The 15,893-nt window shown below is 31.5% G+C and overlaps 1 protein-coding gene across 2 annotated transcripts; it reads left to right on the top strand.

Moving 5' to 3' along the window:
- Nucleotides 1-9,645: 9,645 nt before the first annotated feature.
- Nucleotides 9,646-12,159, top strand: LOC132041645 (O-fucosyltransferase 23). Of its 2 annotated transcripts, none has more exons than XM_059432350.1 (3): nt 9,646-10,041; nt 10,381-10,438; nt 10,586-12,159. In XM_059432350.1, exon 3 carries the CDS (start codon nt 10,725-10,727, stop codon nt 12,021-12,023), a length of 1,299 nt encoding a protein of 432 aa, XP_059288333.1. In that variant the 5' UTR covers nt 9,646-10,041; nt 10,381-10,438; nt 10,586-10,724; the 3' UTR covers nt 12,024-12,159. The 2 variants fall into 2 exon arrangements, with proteins under 2 accessions (XP_059288333.1, XP_059288332.1); XM_059432349.1 differs by having other exon boundaries at nt 10,353-10,438.
- Nucleotides 12,160-15,893: the final 3,734 nt, after the last annotated feature.

The following is a 15,893-nucleotide window of genomic DNA, read 5'->3' as shown; positions in this document are numbered from 1 at the left end:
GACACTTTCTTATTGTGCTTTATTAATTGATTTTTGTGAAAAGAAAAAAACTTCGTAAGTTTGAGATAGAGCATGGATAATGATAAGGTCAATCAGAAATCTCACATAAAAGCCAAGTCAATTAATTGCCTTCATGTCACGTTAAGCCAATGTTTATCTATTTTGCTCTTTGCAAATAGACAACCCCTCCTCCGACCTTAATTAAAAAAAATATATATATTCCATGAGGCTTGTCATTTACATGCATGTCGACAATGTTATACTGACTACAGCAGATAAGTCACCTCATCACCCCACCATTACCCCGGCCCCTATTTCCCGAAAAGTTACTTGATAAAAAATGTTAAGAGAAATTACTGGGCTTCAAAGGCGGGTTATGGTCTAATTACTGGCTTGGGCTTGATTCTATATGCTAGACAACAATCATATATGTGACCCAATAACTCTGAGTCTCTTGGGCTTGGCATATCTTTCATCAACTCTAGTACTCCATAATATTGCAGCCGAAGTTGATAGATAGCATGTACTAGTTACTTTTTGGAATAGTCTTTGAAACGTAATTGCATGTACTGGTTACTTTTTGGTATAGTCTTTGGAACATAATTTTTGTCCTGCAGTTTCAATATTACTATCATTAACATTTCAAACTTCGAATTACTGTACATTATTAACGGGTTAGTTGACTTGGCTTTGAGGAATGTAAAATGAAAAAGATCTATCGAAGAAGAAGAGTATTGTCAATTAAGACATGGTAGATATAGCACTAACCAATGAGGAAAAAGGAGCAAAATTAAGAGGGGGAGGGGGTCGGAAAAGGGAAAGTAGTGCTATTAAAATGGGAAAAAATAATTCGGCTAATTAATTACTAGGAGCAAGTTGGTAAAAGAAAAGTAGCAAGTTGTAGAGAAACATGCCGGCATCTTAGGGATTGATATAAGAATAAATTATACGGAGTATTTTTTATGCGTCCGACGAAACGTTGCATAAGTTAGGCAAGAATTATCTTTTCTAGTCCCTCTAACTAGGGGTGCTCAAGAAAAATCGAATCGAATCGAATCGAATCGAGGGGGAAAAAAAGACTTTTTTTTTTGTTTGATTTTGATTTTTAATTTTAAAAACCGATAATATTTAGCTTGGTTTTGAATAAAATAATCGAAAAAATTGAAAAAAAATGAACCAAACTGACTGTATAAACACCTATTTAAAAATTATCATTGCACATACATATAGATCTAAATCTTTTGCACTCTTGATTCGTAATATAAGTATTTACCTATATAGTAATGCAATTCTTTGCCTTTACTTTCTAACTAGTGAATATATTCGTGCTTCGCGCAATTACAAAATAACTATTGAAATTTATTTAATTCGTGTATTTGGATTAATACACCATTCGGGTTCTTAAGGAAGATTCATTAGGAGCAGTACCAAAACTTAAAAAGTTCAAAATAAAATAACATAATTATCATACAAATTGAAATATTTAAATTATGTTTTGTTATAGATTGAGAAGATAGAAACAAATGACTTATAAATTTTCTTATCACCATCAAAAGATCTTTGGCATCAAAGAAAAGAATTTTTCTAGTTTATTGTTCTTCTTCATGCTTAATTGTAGATTCCTTGAAACAATTTATTCTTCTTGATATCATGACCACGAGTTGCATTTTTGGAAAATATCGACTCAACTCATTATAAAAATTGTATTCATTTCAAAATTTGGAAATTCCACTCCTAACAAATCAAAGTACAACTTAATACTCGTAAAACAGGAATATAACACCACAAATTAACTAAAGAGTAGTGTGCTATTGAGTTGATCTAAAGATGTCAATATCTAAGGAAATCCAAGCTTAAAAAACGAGTCCGGAGCCAAAAGGGTATAAAAATACACGGTATAAACCAAAAGGGGGCGGCCAAAAATTTACATACCAAAAGGGGTATAACGTGGATCAGCCCACGTTATACCCCAATTTTTTTTTAATTGTCAGACCATTGAAGCCGTAAAAAAAAAAAAAAAAACAATTTTTAATAAAACGTGAATCCCTCCACGTTTTACAAATTATATTTGTAAAACGTGGAGGGATCCACGTTTTGCAAACATAATTTGTAAAACGTGGAGGGATCCACGTTTTACAAACATAATTTGTAAAACATGGATCCTCCACGTTTTACAAACATAACTTTTTTCCCGCATTATTTAGGGTTTAATTTGTAAGACGTTGCTCTATTTAAATCATATTCGGCTATGTTTTTAATAAAAAAAAATTATTGATTTTTTTAATTTTTAAAATATAGTTAATTTTAGTGAATAACTCAAATAAATATTTTAATACATGCAATAATTAAATATGTGTTATATATAAAAACGAAATAAAAAAAAAATATAAGTTAAATAAACGTCACACATTAACTTATTAATAAATGTTAAATTACATGATAACTATTAAACGGCACAAGACATGTTTTATTTTTTAAGATTTTGATTTAAACGTGTTATTTTTTAATCAAGACATAACTTTATTTTGAATATAAATCTAAGTCTAAAAAATATAAGGTGAAAAACTAGTTGTAAAATGGTCAAACTTTAGATGGTCATAACTTTGCGCTCGGACATCCGTTTTACGCGTTTTTTTTTTTGAACTTGCGTATTTTTTCGAGATCTATGCGGACAAACCGCCACAAGGCGGTTTGGCCGAGCCGATTTTTAAAAAAACACCTTTTATCCCATTCAATTTCAATTTTCCCCCAAATTGGCCTGAAATTTTCAGTTTTAGTTACTTATAAGATGATGATATGCAATAGATTTCAATGTAAAAATCCGGGTAATGTAGCTGTGAATGTCAATTTCACTTCGCGATTTTAATTTTTGAAAATAAAGTGACTAATTTTCTCGACATATAAAGTTGACTAAAATAACCTTACAAAAACACTAAGTTTTTTCAAACAAATTTAATTATTGAAATTAACTATATGCTTTAAAAATGGAAAAAAAGCAATAATTTTTTTTATTAAAAAAAAAAACGCGTAAAACGGATGTCCGAGCGCAAAGTTATGACCATCTAAAATAGTTTGACCAAAAAACTAGTTTTTCACCTTATATTTTTTAGACTTAGATTTATATTCAAAATAAAGTTATGTCTTGATTAAAAAATAACACGTTTAAATCAAAATCTTAAAAAATAAAACATGTCTTGTGCCGTTTAATAGTTATCATGTAATTTAACATTTATTAATAAGTTAATGTGTGACGTTTATTTAACTTATATTTTATTTTTATTTTTCTGCTCGCATATATATATATATTTAATTATTGCATGTATTAAAATATTTATTTGAGTTATTCACTAAAATTAACTATATGCTTTAAAAATTAAAAAAATCAATAATTTTTTTTATTAAAAACATAGCCGAATATGATTTAAATAGAAATAACGTCTTACAAATTAAACCCTAAACCATATAAAAAAGTTATGTTTGTAAAGCGTGGAGGGATCCACGTTTTACAAATTATGTTTGTAAAACGGATCCCTCCACGTTTTACAAATTATGTTTGCAAAATGGATCCCTCCACGTTTAAAATATAATTTGTAAAACGTGGAGGGATTCACGCGTTTTATTAAAAAATTATTTTTTTTTTTTACTAATAAATGGAAAAGAGACAATTAAAAAAAAAATTGGGGTATAATGAATAAGTAATCCACGTTATAATTTTTTGTATGTAAATTTTTGGCCCCTTTAATGGTTTATCACAAAAAATAGTATTTTTCATTTAAATAGAAAATCAATTTCTACTTTGTTTCATTTTAAACATTTTAAAACATTTGAACCATTTTAAATTTCAAACTCATGTACATTGAGAAAAATTTAAAATTAATGGTGTCAATCCGACTCGAAATTATTTGTTCATTTTGAACTATTTATAAAACACATATTCAAACTACTCATTTAAAATTTGAGTTTATCTCAATTTAAATAAATTTATTCGAGTCAAAAGTGTTTAAGCATATTCTATACTTTTTATGGCATAATATATCGGACCTCTATGTGAAGCCAATGATATGTTACATTTTGAGGAGTGAATAATGTAAATTTAATATGTAAGTAAATATTTAGAATTTAATGGGCACCTAAATGCGTAGAATCCAAGGTCGACATTAGCATTTCTCCATCTATCTCTCTTTGACTTTGTGCATTATTGAGTGTTTATACGTACTTTTAAACATTCTCTTATAAATGGGGCCTGGTTGTGCCTTCCTTTCTGGCGGCTTGCTATCACAGTGAGTGCTGCTTACGTGCCCACCTTACCAAGGCTTTTACCATTAATATATGTTGAATTAATAAAATCTAACATTTCAACAAACTAACTAAAAAGATACAACTCTGAAAGAGTTTAGAAATATTTTAAGAGTTTTCATTTGTTCAAAATATATACTATTAAAAAGATAAACATTGTATGATTTTAGTTTGTCCAAGACTTTGAATTTAAATGCCAAATTGCTATTTGGCTGCATGCGTTATTATACACATTGTACAAAATATTATTAGCTAAATTCTCATCATCCATATAGGGATGGTCTTTTAATTTATCGTACCAAGTCTTACAGGTAGGGGTGGGCGTTCGGGCCATCGGATTAAATATGAAATTTTCGGTTTGGATATTCGGTTTTCGGATTGAAGAAATTACAATCCAAATCCAATTCAAATAAGTTCGGATTGGATTGGATATTTTAAGTTCGGTTTCGGATTATTCGGTTTGGATATTTCGAATTTTCGGATTTGGCTCTTGAGACTTAAGGCAAACTTATTAGGAACGAAATTCATGTGTTAGTTCCACAGAGGTAAATCTCAATCTTTATTGCTCAGTAAAAAAAAGCCTTCCAGTTCAAGTTAGGATTAACAAATCCAAGTCATGTCCAACATAATAAATCCATACTAAATAAAAGCATTATGGAAAAGTGGAAATGAACAAAATAAAATCTAAGTAGTCATCTGGAAAAATAACAAAGAACATTGCTTTGGGTGACACTGACGTGAGACTTTCGAGACTCGAGAAGTAAGAAAACCCTATATTATATTTGATTTAGTAGAGAATTGTATATTGATTTAATATTTTAATGGGTAGGGCTTTAGGTACTAATCTATTGGACCTTTAGAAACTAGACTTATTAGTACATATGATATAGGTAGGTCTAGATAAAAGGTATAAAAATTTTGAATTTTCGGATATCCAAAAATCCCTAGTACTAAATCCATATCCAATTCGAAATCCATAAATTTTAAAAATAAAATTCGAAATCCAATCCATAATCCAGATATCCAAACCAAATATTTAAAAAGTTCGGATTTCGGTTTGGATTTCGGGTTGGCCCAAACTGTGCCCACCCCCACTTACAGGAGCAAGGTAAATACAAATAGTTAAGTAAACATCCGATTTGGTTGAATAAGATCAAATATTATTTAAATTAGACATAGTTTGGCTACTTACAATTCGTAGCTAATGTTCAATTGTTACCTGCTTGTATCACTTGTATTTTTTTCACTCCAAATGGTTGTATCAACCCATACAATCTTGATGGATATGCTAAAATCGCAGGAGCATATCTTTTGAAAAATGGAAAACGCTACAATTGAGCGTGTATCACGCTTGAAAGATCTCATCTTTCAAAATGGAAAACCGCTCTTTTATAACATAAGACATGGTTTGATCAGCTAATTATCAATACTGCAAAAAGAATTTTTAAAAATATTGGTCCCCATCTTATTACTAGTGAAACTCAAAACAAAATGGCTGAAAAAGAATGGGAATAGCACACGGATAAATATTTTGTTTTGTTTAAAGGCAAACTTCAAACTTGAAAAATTCATATGTGTTACATATATTGACCATATAAGGAGAGGGGCACATATAATGTATTCTTGAAAAACAACGCTATTTATTACTAGATGAGGTTTGCCAACAATTTTGACACTCAACTTTTTATTTTTTTTATTTTTACCCGATGTTCGATATCCGCTTTGGGATACAAATCGCACTTTAAGAGTTAAAGCATTTTTCTCTAAAGAGATTTCATACATAAAACTGTATTATATTTAAAAAATCGATAAAACTGTATTAACTAACAAAATCGACAAAAACCGAAGCTTTGAAACACCAAATTAATTGGTTTAGTCTAGTTCTACCATTTGAAAAACCAATTTAATCAATTTGACTTTCTTTTAGTGGAAAATCAACTGTAATCGGAGCATGAACACCCCTATCTTTAAGCAAACATAATATTATCTAGTCCCTTAACCAAAATTAACAATAACAATATCATTTATGTAGAATTTAATATGGAAGTAATCAAGTTGTTATTTCGATTAGTTTTGATAACAATTTTAGTTTTTGATTCTCACTAGAGTTAGAGGTTTTCGATTTTTATGTTGATACTCTCCTACTAATTAAGAGTGTTGTTGTCGATCTCAATCAAATAGTGTCGTGTGGACTTTGTAATTCCTCTCTTTGTGAGGGAAAATCTTAAAGGCAGTAAACTGATTGATTGAGTAGCGTGCGCAACTGTACATGTTGGATAAGTCACAAGGTTCCCACGTAATTTAAACTGTCAACTGGTCTTACTTCCTACACTTTATCCAACTGTCTCAACTAATACCAGCCACTTCCTATGGCACTTCCTCTTACTAAAACCTTATTTTAAAATTCCATCTCTGAAACACCAAACAACCAAAATGAATTAATACGTGGTTGTGTGCCAGCCAAAAAAACAGGACGATTAGTTTTAGTACAATTAAAGGATCGTTGGTAACTAGTTAGAGTTATGCAAGTACTAATAATATAGGGACTAGTCATGCATAAAATAATACATAAATTCTTCATAATTTATACATGTATTAGTTATGCGGGAATCTAAATTGCAAACCAAATACCGTATTTATTTTGTACATAAATAGCCTACCCTGCTAACCATCTACCAATCATGATATTACTTATGAAAGATTTAATACTTATATAACTCTCCTTCAATCCGGCTATCAAACCACCTTAAACAAATAGGAGTAACTGGTTGATATTGGGATATGGTAATGTGGCAATGAATGGATACTACAACTGAACAGTCTCAATCAAATAAACTATGATAAAATGAATTTGAAGAATCTCCAATTGATCGTAGAGGGATCTAGGATTTGAAACTTGGGTTAAAATTTAGTAGTGTCTATTCTTGGGTTCTCGTAAATTTCAATTTAACATATATATTGAAGGGTTTCAAATTATAAATATAAGATGGATAAAAGCATGATCCAAAAGCTAATCCACATAGTGTGGATCCGCCCATCCAATTGACCCAATGTCTTTTACACAATTTCCGTTTCTCTCCCCACATGGATCGAGTTAATTCCATGGCCAAGTTGATTTCAAGTGGCTTTAATCAATTAACAAATCCCTATTGTGACGTGACTAAATATCCAGAAAAAGCAAAGAAGAAGAACAAGAATAGTGAAGTCAAATGAGTAAAGGTCACTCCTACTTCTCCACCAATATGAATATAATAAGTAAAGAATACACTAACGTCTTTTTTTTTCATTTGATATATTCAATAATCATCTTGAAGCTTTAATTAACACTCCCACCTATCTCAATTTATATGAATCTATTTTCTTATTAGTCCGTGCTGAAAATAATGACCTCTTTCTATATGTAAAAACAATTTACCTTTAGGTAATGATTTATAGTCATACAAAGTAAATGTGATTCATTTAAAATCACAAGTTCAAAAAATTTCTCTTTTTTTTAAACTTTGTATCCAGTCAAATGGGTTTACATAAATTAAAATTGAAACGGAGGAAATATAAATTTGCACACCATAAAGCTCGTTAAGAAAAAATGCACAGTCTAAATATGATACAAATGGACAACTTTGATCAGAATAAAAGACCATATGATAAGATGTGGCTTTCTTTTCTTTATAGGGAATAAAGTTGTCCTCTTCCTCGGCATGAGATACTACCTTTGAATTACATTAGATTACTAGTTCTAGGTTGTCACATTTATTTGAATCTCCCCACTGCCTCTGCCCCCTGCTACTGTCCTCAGCTTTTGTTTTGTTTTTAGTACTCATCATGTCTTCTCCTTTTCTCACTTACCATTGTTTTCGTCAGTTTCCCTTTTTAGTCCTTTTCCTCAATTTTTTCATTTTCCAATGCTTGGTCCCCTCCTTCTGTTTGATTAAACCGTCCCCACTTCGACTGTGTTTGTATGTTACTTTTTGAGTTGTCCCCTCCTCCCAAATGCCATCCTAAAATTGTTCATTGAACGATTTTAAATGTGTAATTACGAAAAGAGAACAAAATCTCGCATTGTAAAAAACGTTTGATTGTATCAAAACTTGAGTTGTAATTTTACATGGTATTAGGGTCAAGTTAAGTTGTTGATTCAAGCTGATAGCTACTTCACTTTTTCCTTTTTGTGTCTTTATGTGTATGAAATATTTCATCCTGGCTAATCCAAATTGCAAACAATCAATTTAAGGTCTTATATTTAATTTTTACATTGCAATTCAAGTATTTCTTTTCATAGTCATTTGAGCCTGACTAATTCAAATTCGTATCGAAAACTTTTATTTTAAAAGTATAACGCTTCCTGCCAAAGACGATTCTCAGAGCTCGAACTATTGGGTTCTACCAGGCCAAAGATTATGTGAACATAGTGTAAGAGTATCTCCAATTTTTTTTCCAAAAGATGTTACACTATTAAGAGTATCACACTATTAAGAGTATCTCTATACCTTATATATAGTGTCATAATCTTTTCAACAACTAATGTAGAATTTTGTTCACACACCAAACAATATCCATCTTGAACTAATTAATTCACGTGACCTATTATCATGATCCACAAAATAGTTTTCGAGCTTCATGTGCCACCCACATGATCGAACATTTATGATCATTGAAGCTAGAGCTAGTTTTTTGTGCTTATCTCCAAGTTACCCTCACTCTGTCTTCTTTATACTCGTCTCATCGAACCATTATGTTCCATTTCATACTTTTAACATAGTGTGGTCGGTGGCCGGAACTTAATCCCTTTCTTTGCCCGAGGGGTGTCATCGAATTACATTAGTTTTAGTTTTATCCACACATTGTTGACACCCTAAGTTGAACAAAAAGTCCATAAGGTCGCGGTTTCGAACTTAGGTCACGAATGTCATTTATATTTTTTGACATTCCTTAGTGTGGTAATGGTCCTTTTGGGTTAACCTCGCACAATTTTCTCCCAAATCCTCACACTATTAATACTCTATTTTTCAATCTTTTCAACTATCATTTATCAATATGAGACTTATTCGCACACACAAAATAAATTCGAGATCTCTGATTAAAAATGGATGAATACTTACCATCTCACACAATCTTCAATAATAAATAATCCTTGGGAATCGTTGGGTTAACAGAGAAGTTATACACCATAAAAAAAAAGGCGAAAAAGAAAAAGAAAGGTTATAATCAGTGTGCGAACAGAAATTGCGTCAATATTTAATAACCGTCAGATTACAAATACTTTTATATTATCAAGTGGTAGGAATCAGTCGAATTAAGTACAGATTTATACCCTGCTTGACAGGCTATTAGAGTACTTATTATCTTGTTTTAATAATACAAAATCCATCAGATGGGGTTACTCTACGAATCTTATAGATTAATTAACTATTTCTCTAATTAGATTTGCTAATCTCTTTTCAAGAAAAAAATTAATAACAGATAAGCTAATCCAGAAACTTCCTCTTTGCTATGAGTTGTCATGATTGTGATGCCTTGTTGGCAATTGGTTTTGCTTTCACTATACGAATTTTGATTCCTCTTTTCTTGATTCTGTTCCATGCAAAACTCATCTTCTCTTTTGCCCTTTTGTCTAATTCTCTCTCTCACACAATTTTTTAATTTAATTCTTTTCCATCTTTTGGATTCATGCTTATTGTCTTTGAATTAGAATCCCTTTAATTTTTTCCTCTGGTTGGCTTCACTTTACACTCCGACAACTCAAAGGTTAGAACTTTTTTTCCCAACAGTAAACCTTCTTCTTCATCCTTACTCACCCCCACCCTACAAACCCCACCTGGGGTGGCCCTCTATTACCTCACTTTTATTGTTTTCTTGGGATTGCATGCATCATGTTTTTGTATTTTTTTGGTTTCTGGGCTCTTCTTTTTTTCTATTTTTGGACGTTTTCACTTGGGTTTTTAATAGATGTTTGACTTTCATGGTTAAATTTCTTATGCAAAAGCAACAAAGATTGGATTTTTAACATGCTTAAGATCTAATTTCCTACTTAATTGGTTTTTCTTGATTTTTTTCAGAGAATTCTGTTTCTTTCTGGACTTTCAGGAATTGAAGTTGCATTGGTTGAGAGGGTTGTTTTTTCAGAATTAAAGGTTCAATTGAGGTAAGTTGTAGTTATCTTTTCCTGGTTTCTTGCATTTAGTTTTGTGATATGTTCTTCTCTGTTTTAGGAGTTGTTTTCACATGCATTAGACAATATTTTGATTTCCCTTCCCTTTTTCTTGTCTTTTTGTTGTTGTTGTCGACTCAGATAAGAGGGTAATCATTGCTTGGTTCATTGGGTATTGTTGAGGGTTGAGGATTGAATTATTATGGGGTTTTATTGCTTGGTTCATTGAGTATTGTTGGGATGATTTATATATGAACTAACTAATTGGATTGAATCTCAAATGGACTTGTCAAATTGTAAGCAATTGAGATTCTTTGGAGTCCATTTGAATTTGTTGGCTGCAAAATGTGTGGTGTTGGTTGTCATTGCTTTGTTCCTTGGAACTGTTTTGCTCCCAACATTCTCTGGACTCAGTGGGGTCATTCAACAAAACACCTTTGTCTTTATCCAGAACCGTTCGTTCCCATCGAATCAACCCGTAAAACAGAAGTTTCTTGAAGTTCCTCAAATTGTGTGGGGATTGAATAATCAAAAGATTGCTTTTGCTAGAGCTTGTTTGACTGCACGAACGCTCAATCGAACATTGTTGATGCCTAAATTGAGCGCTTCATTGTTTTATAAAGAAGTCGAACTTTTGAAGCCTATTAACTTCGATAAGGTCTTCCAATTCGAAAGATTTAATTCCCTTTGTAAAGGGTTTGTCCAATTGAGTCGTTATTCCGATGTTTCAAATCAAACTGATGTTATCGAACTTCAGAAAGGCAGCGGAAGAAGATGGACATTGCCTAAAGATATGGAGCAGTTAAACCAGTTTAGTAAGCATCCATATGATGCACGTGAAACTGTTCGGATAGTAGGAAAGAATCCGTTTTTGTGGCACGACCATTGGCCTGCTAAAGACTATGCAAAGGTTTTCGAATGCTTAGCTTTAGTAGAGGAGATATCGAAAGAAGCAGATAAAGTTGTCTCCAAGATTAGAGAAATAGGAATGGAGGTTAGAAGTAAGATTCCAAAATCACAACCAGTTCCGTTTGTTGCTGTGCATATGAGAATAGAAAAGGATTGGATGATTCACTGTAAGAAGTTGGAGCAAAGATTAAATATTAGTGAAATTTGTAGTAGTAAAGAGGAAATTATGACCAGAGTGGGAAACATCGTGGGACTTAAAACCCCGGTAGTTGTTTATCTTGCTGTTGCCGATACGCTTCTTGAAGATGATACTGTGTTGAATGGTTGGAAGGACGGTTTGCATCCTTTCGAGAAGAAAAAACTCGGTGTTTTTGAAATTTACAAGAAGCAACTGTATCTATTTCAATCTGCCATCGACTATGAAGTCTGCTTAAGATCTGATGTCTTTGTAGGGAACAGTTTTTCAACATTTTCGAGCCTTCTTGTTCTTGACAGAACCCAAAAGATGATTAAAGCGGGTGAAACAAAGTTGTGTGGTTCGGATGTTAGATGGCCTTCTTATGCATATAATATAAGAGGTGTGGGGAATGGACCTCATCCGTGGGTAACAAATATGTCCGACACTAGCTTGACGGCAATTAGCTATGGCTCTAATCACATTTCTTGCTGATGGATCTCAAGGCTTAAATTACTTTTTTTTTTTTTTTGTCAGCATTGGATTGGCTTCGATTCTTCTTTGAAGTTTCATTGTCCTTGTGGAACCGATGTTGTGGTCTTCGAGTTGTTTTGGTTAAAGAGATAAAAAAAAAAAAAAAAAGAAGAAATGCCAAGATTAAGCCTCGTATGTGCGTCCTAAGAAGCCGACCACAAGAGTCTATTGGTTAAAGAGATAAGTTATACAAATTCTAAAGCGGCTTTCTGGGGATTCTGAAGAGTAGGTATACTTTGCATTTGTGTAATTATGTAGTATCTCAGATTTTGCATTCATTTTTTTTTTTGATAGGTTAGAGTAAATTGTTAATAGGCATGCACTTCCTATGGAACTTTTGTATGATATACTCGTTGTTTCTCATACTGAGCGACAGAACAAAGAACAAGAACTTGGTATTTTAGGCCTTAATGCCTCATTGTTTGCTTGAGCCTCCAACAACTTGTGAAGAACAATGATTGGTATTGTCAGTTTCAGCTGTTTTCGAATGAACCATGCAGGTACTTCCAACATATTCATTACCTGTCTTGTCGAGGACACTGTTTTCTTCTTTCATGCTTTTATTTAGGAACAAGAATTCTATACTATCTTTTATCTTTCATGGACTTGTGTATGTACTTAGTTAATCTTGGTAACATCATGAGTCATGACGAGGAATTACATTTGAAACAGGCTAGTTTACAAGGTTGTGAAAGATTCCCATACGAATGAACCTTTTTCTTTTTGTTGCCTTTTTGTAGGAAATCGATAAAACATCATATGTCACGTTTTTGATGATTTGATATGTGGAATTGTACATTTTTTGGAATTGGTGCATTTTTGGTGCCCCAAATGATTGGTCTGTTCGTTGGCAAGGTTGTTTTGGGCTTTCAGCTAGGCAATATTAACATAGAGCGTAAAGTAGTAGTTTTCTCTATTATTATTATTATTATTATTATTATTATTTATTTATTTATATGGACTACATTAACTTAGATGGAAACAGTATAGATATTTTTAAGTGAGCCCCAACTTTTAGGTCCAATTTCATCCGTTTTATGTTTTTCCTAATTTGTAATTTATTTAAGGTGCAGATTTTAGATTCTTTTGAATTCTGTCACTCTCAAAATCTTTAGTACTAGTTGGCAATTACGAATCTTTGGCTGCCTTCTTTTGGTTGTCCTGCTATTAGTGACTGCGAAGATTAGAGCTGACTATTCATAGAACAAGTTGGAATAAGAAATAATATAGTTCCACGTTCAATTTGGGTTTTAATAATTCTATTTTTTTGTCCGTTAAGTGACAAAACAAGTTGGAATAGAAAAATAAGATTGTTCCGTGTTCAATTTGGGTTTAATTAATTCAATGCTTTTGTCCATTAAGTTAGTAGATATAACGAATACCATGTGATCTTTGTAATCTGCCCAAGCAATTGGTAGATAAAATAAGTGTAATATGTATTCGTTGAATATTTTGGGATGGGTGTATAGTTATTGTATTATTTATTGCATTGTTCGTTGCATTAAATTTAAATAAAAGATTACTTCACTATTTATTAAAAGCTAAAAGAGAATAAAATAAAATGGAATATGTTATTAGGGATAAGACACTATTACCCTTGAACATTGGCCGCTAAACATTTGCCGCAGTTGCTACAACACGCATTACTTTTTCAGGGGTTCTATTACCCCCTGAACTTTTTAAAACGGAATCGTTACCAAATTATCTTATGGGAGAGTGATATACACTCTCCTTGCCACATGTATATTTATTTGTTTTCTATTTTTTTAATTCTTTTCGCTTATGTGGCATATTTTAAAAAATTTGAAAAACTGAATTTTCTTTTAAAAAGAATGAAAAATGGATATTTAAAAAAAAAATCTAAAAAGTTCATTTTTTTGAAACCCGTCTTTTTTAAATAGAAAAAATAAATCTGAAAACATGGATTTTTTTTTTAAATATGGAAAAGATGGATTTTTTAAAAATATGGAAAACTGGGTTCTCTTTTAAATGTCTTTAAAAATTAGATTTTCATGATTTCATTTTTTTAGGACACTTTATCTTTTAAATAAAATCTGAATTATTTTAAAAATAAATCTGGAAATAGTGTTTTTTCTTGTCAAAATGGAAAAAACTGAATTTTTATAAAATTTGGAAAAACTAATTATTTTCTTAAAATGTGGAAAACCCGTTTTTTAAAACTAAATCTAGAAAACTAATTTTTTTTCATATATAGAAAAAAATAATTAGTTTTGCACATTTTAAAAAAAATCAATTTAGGAAAAAACTTTAAGCTTTAACGATAATTAATTAGGTGTAATTAAATGTGAAGTACCCAATTAAAAAAATGACACGTGTCAGATTTTTATGCTTCTCACTCTCCCAAAAAGAGTGAAATACACTCTCCATGCCACGTCAGCGCTTAGGGTGGACCCCTTAAAAAATAAGATATGTCGTAGCAACTTTGGCCAAAGTTCAGGGGTAACAGTGACTTATCCCTATTTATATCTTGAGCTATTAAGCTAAGAAAAATAAATATTTTATCATTAATGTAGATTCTAAAATTATAAGGAAAATAAATACTTTATATAATATTTCTAAACTACAAAAAAGTAAACACTAATACTCCATTAATTTAGATCCTAATGTAAAAGGAAAATAATTACTATAAAATATATTTAATTACATCATGACAACATTACTGATTTTTAGCGGGCATTGGTTGCCCTATCATACACGTAACATCAATGTCTTCGTAAGAATTCTGGTGATGGTGAATCCTTATTAAGGATTTAAGGATAAGAAGTTGTCAAATCAGTACCAAAGACACCACGACCGAAATAATCAATATGTGTGCAAGTTGATTAAAATACTATCATTACCAAAATAGTTGAGATGCGCACAAATTGATCAAAGATACCATGCTACGTTATTCAAAAAATAATATGCCACATCATTTGCTCTGGTTGCAGGTTGACCTCTTTGCTATTGTATTTTTTCAGTTTCTTTCTACTTCCATTCTGTTCACCTCTGAGTTATCCACGCATTGGACCGCTAATAATATGGTCCAGGAATTATTCATCCATAGCCTGTTTCCACATTAATTGGCTAGCATCCAACTTCCTTCCCTAGTTAAAATTACCAAGTATTTGCATATGCTAGCTCCTCCTTTTGATTAAAATTGATATTTCAAGTATGTGTTTCCCTGTAACATAGTGTATCCAATTGTGTCTGTCACGATATGCCCAAAAAGTCATCTTAACCTCTCTTTATTTATGTAAATTAAATAAAACTGATACTAGTTAGATTTACTGGTCCATGTGACACTGATGAATTATGATGCTTGAATTAGATTTTCATGATAATTTTATTCTTTTAGCAATTACCTTCTGTTGAGTACTACATTTCTAAAAGGAGTCTACAATAAATCGAGTGTATATAGGGGTATAGGGGGTGTTTGAGAACTATCGGTATTACCTTAAGGATATCATGTGAAATGATGGATGATCTTGATTTATAAGAAAAGCAGTTGGTATGTGGATTTTGAATTATGGTAGGAGGCAAAATGAGTAATGTCTGCATTACCGAAAAGAAAGTCATTACACATTTTCATAACAAAAGCTTCACTTTCTCTCAATTAATTTTTGAATAGATCGATTCCTACTCCCTCTCTCGTCTCTATCACCCATGTAGGGACAATGTTTATGTCTATTATTGTTAATTGTGAGTTTAGTAATAATTATTGGCTATTGCTTGGTTGTTATGAGCTAGCTTTGCCTAGGTTTGTTCTCTCTTTTTTTTTTCTTCACCTTTTTCAGCAGTCAAATTATTGTTGCTTGATGGAGAATTGTT

Source organism: Lycium ferocissimum, unplaced genomic scaffold (assembly GCF_029784015.1).
Source record: "Lycium ferocissimum isolate CSIRO_LF1 unplaced genomic scaffold, AGI_CSIRO_Lferr_CH_V1 ctg11, whole genome shotgun sequence".
In the NCBI taxonomy this organism is placed as follows: domain Eukaryota; kingdom Viridiplantae; phylum Streptophyta; class Magnoliopsida; order Solanales; family Solanaceae; genus Lycium; species Lycium ferocissimum.
Note: the sequence above shows the minus strand (reverse complement) of the source record. Positions and strands in the feature narration are given on the sequence as shown.